Genomic DNA, 10640 nt, shown 5'->3' with positions numbered 1-10640 from the left:
TCATCTTCATATCAGTTCTAAGGAGGCATAATTATTCCTACTTTGTTCATGAGAAAACGGGCCCAGAGAGGTGACGAGATTTGCCCAAGGTCACACAGCAAGTGAGCAGCAAAGTCTGGATTTGACCAGGGCGTCGTCCCCTAAGCCCGCACTCTTCCACTTCACTCTCTCAGCCTCCAACCCTCCACCTCCCTACCCCTCTCCCCTCCCCTCCCGCAGCTGCCCCGCCCCACCCTCCAGTGCCGTTCCCTCCCCTTCCCTCCCTCCCTGCGGGTGGCGGCGGCGGAGCCACGTGGTGGGGCCGGGAAGCCGCGGCCGCCCAGAGCCCGGGCGGCTGCCCCAGCTGGGCAGTGCTGCTCTGCGCTGCGCCGCGCTCGGTGCCCGCTCTCCCTGCTCCGCGCTCCCCGCCAGCCGCCCCGGGGCAGGAGGCGCGCCTGACTGCTGGCCCGCCAGACAAAGGAGGCGCGGCTCGGCGGAGCCAGCGCGCGGGCGGACGGACCATGGACTCGGAGCGCGGGCGGCCGGCCCCAGCCCTGGGGACCCGACGCTCCCGGGCCCGGCCCTAAGCGCCCGGCCTCGCCGCCCGGCGCGCCCAGCGGGGAGGACGCGGAGCCCGCGCGGCGCGAGCAGGCGGCGGCCGCCGAGCAAGAGGGGCTTCGCGGCGGACGGCCCGCGCAGCCCCCGGAGCCATGGGCAAGTGCAGCGGGCGCTGCACGCTGGTCGCCTTCTGCTGCCTGCAGCTGGTGAGCGCCGCGCGCCCGGGCGTTCGGGGCAGGGTGGGGCGCGGCGGGGCGCGGTCCCGGGGCGGGCGGGTGGGGTTGCATGTCTGTGTGTGTGTGTCTGGTGCGTGTGCCCGGGCGGGGGGTGGTCTGGAGTCTCGGAGCGGTCGGGCGGAGCTTGCTCCCGCTGGCCGGGCTGTCTCTTTGTGTGCGCTTCTCGCTGCTGTGCCCGGCGCTCCTCGGGTCCCTGAGTGCGTCCTGTGCGCGAGTCCCCGGCCCGCCCGCACTGTGCAAGTGGCCTCCTGTTGGGGGACGCGCTGTGGGACTATGGCTCGTTGGGACCGGGGGTGTGTCTGAGGCTGATCTGTGGATCCGTTGAGGTCCTGCTGTGTTTCCCTCTAGATCCTTCGTTTGCATGGGTCTGCCTTCCTCCGGGTCTCTGCCTCTGATCACCGCCCATGTGTGACTGTTTCTCACGAAGTCTCTGCGCCCGCGTGTGTCTCTCCGGGTTTCTCTTTGGTGTGTCTCTAGATCGCTCACCATTTCTGGTCCATGTTCATCTGTGTGCTGGGATCTTAGACCCCAAGAACCCTCCAGTCCTTTGTGCTGTTTCTGCCTCCCTTCTCCTTCCTGACCGGGCAGTCCTGGGAATGGGGAGCCACCTCCCTGGAGAGGCTCACCAGGAGCTGCGAGATCCTGGGCCAGCCTGACCCGGCCTGGACCACCCTTCCTGCTTTGGTCTGGCCGCTGTGTCCACAGGGTTCCATCAGTCATCAGTTCCACCAGAGCCACTCCTCTGCCAGGGCCAGCACCAGTAGGGTGGGGACACTTGGGTGCCCCGGGGAGGACCAGAGCATCTGAGGACACTGTGCCTAGCCCCAGCCTGGGGAACTCAGGTTCTTGTCTCAGGGAGGAGTGACTGTATCGGACGAGGGGAACCAGCTCTGCCCTTCAAATAAGGCCATGGCAGGAGAGTCTGGGAGGGTGGTTAAGGAGAGGCAAGGGTCTCCTACCTACCTTAGAGCTGAGGTTGAACAACTAGGGAGGTTGAAGCTATGCTTCTCCTCTAGGCAGAGGTGCATGGGGACCTCCATCGCTGAACTCAGGTCTTATGAGTGTGAGCAGTGAGGAGCCTGAGCCCCCCTCATGCTGGACTTCCTTGCTCTGGGTTTCTACTCTTGCCTGCATCCATCACGCCCTCCCTACCACAGGAGCCCACGATAATGTAGAGTGAAGCTTTGAGCCTGGACGTGCAGACCTCCTCATTCGTCTTGCTTCTCACCTCCTGGGGACACCAGCTTCAAACATGCCATCCACAGACCTGGCTGGGCAGTGGTAGAAACAGCCCTAGCACTGGAGATTATAGCCTGCTCCCAGCTGTGGGAGACTGAACAAGTGACTTCCCCCCAGGGGGCGGCCTCAGTCTTCCCGTCTGTAAGATGATCATCCCTGAGGATTGCAGAGGAGATTAAGATCAGGTGGAACGGAAACTCCAGAAGGGCAGATTGTCTGCTTTTCCCTATCTACTTTGAGGAACGTGTAATGCCAGGAAACGTTTAAACCTTTCAGAGAATTCTACTTCTGTGTTTGCTAATTCTAAAATTTTAAACTAGGGTTTGTTTGTTTTTTTTAAATTAGAAAACTAATATACATATATTGTAAAAATAAATAAATCAATACATTATCAAACAGGACAGAAGATTAAGTAAGTTTTCTAGGCCAGGTGCTATGGCTTACGCCTGTAAACCCAGCACTTTGGGAGGGTGAGGTGGGCAGATCACCTGAGGTCAGGAGCTTGGGACCAGTGTGGCCAACATGACGAAACCCCGTCTCTGCTAAAAATACAAAAATTAGTCAGGCATGGTGGCGTGCGCCTGTAATCCCAGCTACTCGGGAGGCTGAGGCACAGAATCTCTTAAATCTGGGAGGTGGAGGTTGCAATGAGATGAGATCATGTCACTGCACTCCAGCCTGGATGACAGAGTGAAACTATGTCTCCAAAAAAAAAAAAAAAGTTTTATTTTCTCTGTAACTAGATTCCTTCCCAAAGGTGAACCTAACAGTTTGTCCCATGCTCATTCTCTGTTGGTGATGGTAGAAACAGTTAGCTGTGGAGAGCCCTTGACTAAGTGCCAGGTACTCTTAGAAGCGCTTTTCCATATATTAACTCATTTAACCATAACAACCCAATGAAGTAACTTGTCCAGCATTCTACAGGAACTAGTATCCAAGCGTTGTTTTAGGGGTTTTGATTTTGTTTCTGTTTGAGACATGGGCTTGCTCTGTCATCTAGGCCAAAGTGCAGTGGTGTAATCATAGCTCACAGCATCCTCGACTTCCCACGCTCAAGCAATCCTCCCACCTCAGCCTCCCGAGTACCTGGGACTACGGGCACACACTATCATGCTTAGCTAATTTGTTTGTTTGTTTGTTTGTTTTTTAGAGACGAGTCTCACTCGGTTGCTCAGGCTGGTCTTGAACTCTTGTGGTCAAGCCATCCTCCCACCTCAGCCTCCCAAATGCTGGGATCATAGGCATGAGCCACCAAACCCAGCCAGGATCTAGGCTTTGAATCCAGGCAGTTGGCTAGGTCCTCTGTGGCCTTCTTAATTATAAAATAGGTACTTCTGGCCCTGATATGTCTGGGGCTCCATGGGAGGTGCTCATGGCTCTAGAGAGAAATGAAGGTGGTAGATAGAGGGTCTCTCTGCCTCCCACTTCCCTTCCTTCATGGTTCTCCTTCGCTAAGCTAACCTCACTCTTCCACTTAGAAGATCTCACCAGCACTACAGGCTTGAGTTAGACGAGACCTGGGCGGGATTCCATTGTCCCATTTCCCAGCTGGGTGGCTTTGGGCAGCTTGTGAAGGTTACATGAGATAATTTGCAGGGGGGACTTGAAAATTGCTCCCTTGGCTCTGTTGCACTATCTGGGCTGATTAGAGTGGGGCCCTCCAGCTGTCACTAACCCCCAGCAGCTCCCACTGCCTGGCACCTTCCATAATGTGCTCCTGGGATGTTGGAATTCACCAGCCTGGGGGGAGTAGGGAGTCTTGGTTTTCTCATCCAAGGGACCAAGGGAAAAAAAAGAGGCTGTTGAATATCTTTCAGCTGAAAACAGGAGAAACTATGTCATTTTTCTTTTTCAAATGGACTTTAATCATTACAATGAATCAGGCCAATTTGAAACATTCATCCTCAGTTGGGATAGATGTGCTTTGGGCGAGGGAGTGAGGTGTGAGGATGGCATGGGGTTTCGGGGAAGCAGGTAGGGACTGTGCCTTTCAGATGGATAACTGTAAGATAGTAGTTAAGGCTCTGGAGTTTGACAGGACAGACCTGACTTCTAGTACTGGCTTGGTCACTTTTTGGCTGTGCAATTTGGGACAAGTTGCTTACCGTCTCTGAGCCATAGTTTTGTCATCTGTTAAATAGGGCAAATATAAAACAGTTCCTAATCCTTAGGGTCGTTGTGAGGATTCAACCCCTATAATGAATTTAGCACTGTGCCAGGTACAGAGTGAGTACTCATTAAACTGTAGCTTATTGTTATTATCTTAATGATTCATATCATGGGATGTGTCTGTGGTATTGTCGCCCGTACATATCCAGGTGGCCCCCTGCACTGTTCTTGTGGACTGTGCTTTGTAGGAAGTAGCAGGTAGTTGGGCACTGAGCTGAGAGGCAAAAGACCTGGATTCAAGCCCTGCCCTGCCTCTGACATCCTGCAATTTGGGGCAAGTCTCTTCCCCACTCCAGGCCTTGGTTTTTCCATCTGTAAAATGGGAGGAATTATTGGTCTGGCTCGCTGGGATTCTGCCAGCTCTACCTGTCTGGAACTCAGGATGATGCCTGGACCAGTATGTTTTGTTTATTTATTTTTTATTTTTTTAGAGATAGGAGTCTCGCCGTTTGCCCAGGCTAGAGTGCAGTGGCAATCATAACTCACTGCAGCCTCAAACTCCTGAGCTCAAATGATCATCCCACCTCAGCCTCTCAAATAGCTGGGACTAAAGGTGCATGTCACCACACCCGGCTTTGGCACGGCAGTTTTGTTGAATCTTGGTCTGGTTCCTTTCTGTAGAACATCTTGGGTCCCTTGCTTTCCTGGATTCTTTTTGGTGTATCATCTTGAAACGTTATTAACATGTTCACCCTCTAATTTTTTTTTTTTTTTTTTTTGAGACAGATTCTCACTCTGTCGCCCAGGCTGGAGGGCATTGGTGTGATCTCGGCTCACTGCAACCTCCGCCTCCTGGGTTCAAGCAATTCTCCTGCCTCAGCCTCCTGAATAGCTGGGATTACAGGCGTGCACCACCGCGCCTGCCTAATTTTGTATTTTTAATAGAGACAGGGTTTCTCCATGTTGGTCAGACTGGTCTCGAACTCCAGACTTCAGGTGATCCACCCACCTTGGCCTCCCAAAGTGCTGGGATTACAGGCATAAGCCACCACGCCTGGCCACACCCTGTAATTTTTAATCCTGTGCCTTTTCTCTCCCCTGTCCAAACCCAGCTCTTCCTAGTCCACCTTCTTTCTGAAACCTTACATACAGGCCACTCTGTTCTTCCTGGAAGGGTATGAACCAGTGAGATTTTCCCTAGGGAATCGTCATCAATTTCTTCATCATCATCATTATCATTCCTATTTTGGGAGTTCTGTGCTAAGCACTTTATATGCATTACCTCATTTAACCAAATGAGCATACATATGTAAAGTGCTTGGCAAAGTGCCTGGTACATGTTAAATGATCAATAAACGTTAGCTCTTTTTCTGTTTTCATCCTTCTTCTTATCGCAGTTCCACACGATGGGATAGATGTGTTTATTATCCCCTTTTTCAGGTGAGGAAATTGAGGTTCAGAGGGTGCGAGGTTTGCCCAACCTTGCTAAGCTAGTAAGTGACAGAACCAAGATTCGAGGACCCTTCTGTCTGAACAGAGAGCTGCCCTCTCAGCCCCACGCTACTCTGCTGCTCACGTTTAACATGTCTCATCCCGGACAGCTCCAAGCCTCAGTTTCCTCATCTGAAAATGAAATGGTACTGTTTCTTCAGTAGGCTCATGCGTAGTGCCTGCACTGTGAGCCGGTGAGTGCCCAGTAATAGATCAATGCCATGGCTGTTTCTGTTTCAGCTCTGTGTGACCTTGGACACATGCAGTCACTCCTCTGGCCGCAGTTTCTGCCTTTGTAAAAGAGAACGCTACCTCGCAGAGTAGAAAGGGCTGCCTTGGCCAGGTGCCAGACACATAGTAGGTACTCAGAAAAATGCTGGTTTCATTCTTTTCCCTTCTAGAAAGCCCTTTGCTTTCTGGCAGGTGGGGGCGGGGGAGGTGTAGCTTCCGGCTGAGCTGCGAGTAATGGTGTGAAACATGGTCAGCCTGATTGATGTCGTTATTAGCAATATTGATGGCGAAGACTGGAGGGAGATGGGCTCCAGCAGGGCCCTGCGCTCTGGAGCAGCTGCAGCTGCAGCTCAGGGCCTCCTCGGGAGGGTCCACCTCGGCTTGGGGTGCTTGAGGTCCTTGGGCCAGGTATCCGAGTCAGGAGCATGAAATTATGCAGGCCACTGGCTCCTTTTGTTTCTCATACCCCTTTGCACAGGGTTGGGGGTGGGTGTGGGTGATCAAATTCCTTTGTGGATGAACAGACTGAGGCCAAACTGCCCTCAAGCCCCTTATGAGATGGGCGGAGCAAGGTAGAATGGAGAAGGGGGCCTCCAGGGGACTTGGGGATGGCCCTGGTTCTGCTCCTTTGTAGGGGTAGGTGGGTGGATGCTTTTTAAATTAGCAGCCTGTAAATGGCAGCTTCTCTGAGATCTGGCACAGGGACTAGGAGCACTACATCTGGGATCAGGCAGACATTGCTTCTCTGCTTTGTGACTCCCAGGAAGTTCCTTACCCTCTCTGAGCCTCTGCCTTCTTACAAAGTGGTCAGAACAACAGCTTCTACCCCATGAGCCCATGGCAGTTTGGGGAATTCGCAAGCTGATGCCGGGATAGCCAAGTGTGGCGCCCGGCCTAGGAAACTGCTCTCCAGGGCTATTTTTTGCCTTGAGACTTGGACAAGTCACACCACAGCCAAGTCCCATCTCTGCCTGTATTAGAGGATTTCGTGATCAGGGTCATTCCCACAAACACTCCAACTCTTCTTTATGTGGAAAATATGGGGCTGAGTGGGAAATTTAAATAATGAGAATTTCTTTTTGTTTGGTGTCTGCTATGAGCCAGGCATTACGCTAGGCATTTTATATATGTCTCTTGCTACTACGTGGCTTATCCATGGCCACATAAATGGTACGTACAGAATGAGGATTCAGACTCAGATCCAGGACTCCACAGCTTCTTCCTGCATCCCCCATTGCCCTCTGCTAATATTGTGGGATGATGGAATGGAAGCAGGTGGAGAAATCCAAACCTTTCCTCAGCCATAGGGTTTCCTAGCCAGATGCCAAATCTGACTGCCTATTCAGATGTCCCCTCTCCCCATTCTACCAGCCCCAAGCTCTGTGCTCGACTTAAAAGAGCTGTGATGCATGGCCAGGCGCAGTGACTCACGCCTGTAACCCCAGCACTTTGGGAGGCTGGGGCAAGCGGATCACTTGAGGTCAGGGGTGTGAGACCAGCCTGGCAAACATGATGAAACTCCGTGTCTAACTAAAAGTACAAAAAATTAGCTGCACTTGGTGGTGGGTGCCTGTAATTCCAGCTACTCAGGCTGCTGAGGCTGGAGAATCACTTGACCCTGGAGGCGGAGGTTGTAGTGAGCCAAGGAGCTGTGATGCAGATTGAGAAAACCAGGGAATAAACTACCCTGTATCTACATCTGATCCATCCTTATAACAACTCTATGAGATACGTGTGGTTTTTTTTTTTTTTTGAGATGAAGTTTTGCTCTTGTTACCCAGGCTGGAGTGCAAGGGCAGGATCTCGGCTCACTGCAACCTCCGCCTCCCGGGTTCAAGCAATTCTCCTGCCTCAGCCTCCCGAGTAGCTGGGACTACAGGTGCACGCCACCATGCCCAGCTAGTTTTTGTATTTTTAGTAGAGGCGAGGTTTTACCTTGTTGACCAGGATGGTCTCGATCTCTTGACCTCGTGATCCACCCGCCTCGGCCTTCTGAAGTGCTGGGATTACAGGCAGGAGCCACGGTGCCCGGCCAGAATGTGTAGTTTTTATACACATTAACTGATAGACATACCGAGGCTCAGAAGAGTGAAATGACATCAGGAGATAACAGTCTGGGCCTTAGAGTAGTCATCAAGGGGAAAGGGTTGGAGAACAATTGTTATAAAATGTGGACCAAGCAGAGATAGTCAGCTCTGATCACTGGGACATGTTCTCTCTAGTGCTTTTTTTTTTTCCAATGTGGTAGAAGATTCCCAGACTACTCTCCTCTAGTCTTAAGGAGAGATGGGTAACAGGAAGACAGACTAAGGCTACAGGTGTATTTTTAAAAACTAGTTCCAAGCCAGGTGCAGTGGCTCACACCTGGAATCCTGGCACTTTGGGAAGGCAAGGTGGAAGGATCGCTTGAGCCCAGGAGTTTGAGACCAGCCTGGGGAACATAGTGAGAACCCCATCCCTATATATATATTAAAAAAAAAAAAAAAAGGAGGCCGGGAGCAGTGGCTCATGCCTGTAATCCCAGCACTTTGGAAGGCCGAGGCGGGTGGATCACGAGGTCAAGAGATCGAGACCATCCTGGTCAACAAGGTGAAACCCCGTCTCTACTAAAAAAATGCAAAAATTAGCCGTGAGTGGTGGCACGTGCCTGTGGTCTCAGCTACTCAGGAGGCTGAGGTGGAAGAATCGCTTGAACCCAGGAAGCGGAGGTTGCAGTGAGCCGAGATTTCACCACTGCATTCCAGCCTGGCAACAGAGCAAGACTCCGTCTCAAAAAAAAAAAAAAAAAAAAAAATCTTTAATTAAAAAAAAACATAGACTAAGGATTACCAGTGGCTGGGAAAGATAGTAGGGGAGTGGGGAGGCAGGGGTGGCTAAAAGGGTATAAAAATATAGGTCGGATGAATAAAATCTAGTATTTGATAGCGTAACAGTGTGACTACAGTCAACAAAATTTACTGTGCATTTAAAAATAACTGACTGGGCATGGTAGCTCACACCTGTAATCCCAACACTCTGGGCGGCCGAGGTGGGTGGATCACTTGAGGTCAGGAGTTTGAGACCAGCCTGGCCAACATGGTGAAACCCCGTCTCTGGTAAAAATACAAAAAATTAGCTGGGTGTGGTGGGGGGCACCTGTAATCCCAGCTACTCAGGAGGCTGAGGCAGGAGAATCACTTGAACCTAGGAAGCAGAGGTTGCAATGAGCCGAGATCATGCCACTGCACTGCAGCCTGGGCAACAAGAGTGAAACTCCATCTCAAAAAAATAATAAAAATAAAAATAACTGAAGAGTATGATTGGATGATTTGTAACACAAAGGATAAACGCTCGATTTACCCTGATGTGACTATTGCACAGTAGATGCCTGTATCAAAATATCTCACATACCCCATAAATATATACAACTACTATGTATCCACAAAAATTAAAAAAAAATTTTAAATTGAAAATTAGATGCAGGCCATGGGGGTGGAGGCTGGCTTTAGGCCCAGAGAGCCAAGTCCTAGAGCTTTGCCTGCCTTTCCCTTTTTCCCTAGGGATGTTGATTGATTCAGAGATGAGGGAGAGCTTCAGACAGCAAAGCAAACTTCCCCTAGATGCGCTGAATGAGCACTGAGGTTTTAAAAGAGCTGTGAAGTGTGGTTGCAGGTTTTCCTGATTTACATTGGCCTCCTGGCCTCTCTCAAAGCAACTGACAAATCGAGAGACAAGGAGGTGAACCGGTAACTGGGAAGAAGCTGGGCTTTGGGGGCAGGCTGGGATTTGAGTTCCAGCTTTGCCTCCTTGTAGCTGGATGACCTTGGGCAAGAAGATCCCTAACCTCTCTGAGCTTCCACCTGCACTTCTCTAAATCAGGATAATAATCATCTGCCTCAGAGAGTTGTTGGGAGACTTCTTTGAAATAAAATGTGCAGCTGGGCGCAGTGACTCAGGCCTGTAATCTCAGCACTTTTGGAGGGTGAGGCTGGCGGATCACGAGGTCAGGAGTTCAAGAGCAGTCTGGCCAACATGGTGAAACCCCGTCTCTACTAAAACTACAAAAATTCATCAAGCATGGTGGTGCACACCTGTAATCCTAGCTACTCGGGAAGCTGAGGCAGGAGGGAGTCAGAGGTGGCAGTGAGCTGAGATCGTGCCACTATACTCCAGCCTGCGCAACAGAGCAAGACTCTGTCTCAAAAAAAAAAAAAGAAAGAAAAAGGAAAGATAAAAAAAGAAAGAAAACATGCAGAGTGGAGGCTCACGAAGGGGACACACTCTTAAATGCCCAGGAAATGAGGCTGCAGGCTCTGCAAACCCGGGTACCCTTGAGGTAGAAAATGAGACAACCCCTTTCTCAATGAGTGGAAGGCCAAAGCTGGAGCAGCGGTTCTTCTTCATCTGTGTGGTCTTGGTGTTGCCGGACCACGGTCTTCTCTTCTGTAAAATGGGAATAAGAGGCCACAGCTTCTCCCTGCATGCCCCATTGCCCCCGCTAGGATTGTGGGATGCCGGCATGGAGGCAGGTGGAGAAATCCAAACCTTTCCTCAGCCGTAGAGCTTGTTACCAGATGCCAGATCTAACGACTTATTCAGATGCCCCCTTTGCCCCATTCTACCCACGCCAAGCTCTGTGTTGGACTTAAAAGAGCTGTGATGCATGGCTAGGTATGGTGGCTTATGCCTGTAATCCCAGCACTTTGGGAGGCTGAGGCGGGTGGATCATGAGGTCAAGAGTTTGACACCATCCTGGCCAACATGGTGAAACCCTGTCTCTACTAAAGATACAAAAAAAAAAAAAAAAAAAAAAAAAAA

General features: G+C 51.1%; 1 protein-coding gene across 1 annotated transcript in view; it reads left to right on the top strand.

The window, feature by feature from the left end:
• The first annotated feature begins 299 nt into the window (after nt 1-299).
• The window catches only part of NKAIN1 (sodium/potassium transporting ATPase interacting 1), a 60686-nt gene continuing 50345 nt past the window's right edge, over nt 300-10640 (top strand). The window contains exon 1 of the mRNA XM_032246681.1: nt 300-743. Within this exon, the coding sequence (XP_032102572.1) occupies nt 690-743 (54 nt within the window). The 5' untranslated portion in view covers nt 300-689. The remainder of the gene's footprint in view (nt 744-10640) is intronic.

The sequence above is a fragment of the Sapajus apella genome, unplaced genomic scaffold, assembly GCF_009761245.1.
Source record: "Sapajus apella isolate SASKATOON/1434 unplaced genomic scaffold, GSC_monkey_1.0 scaffold62, whole genome shotgun sequence".
Lineage (NCBI taxonomy): Eukaryota > Metazoa > Chordata > Mammalia > Primates > Cebidae > Sapajus > Sapajus apella.
Note: the sequence above shows the minus strand (reverse complement) of the source record. Positions and strands in the feature narration are given on the sequence as shown.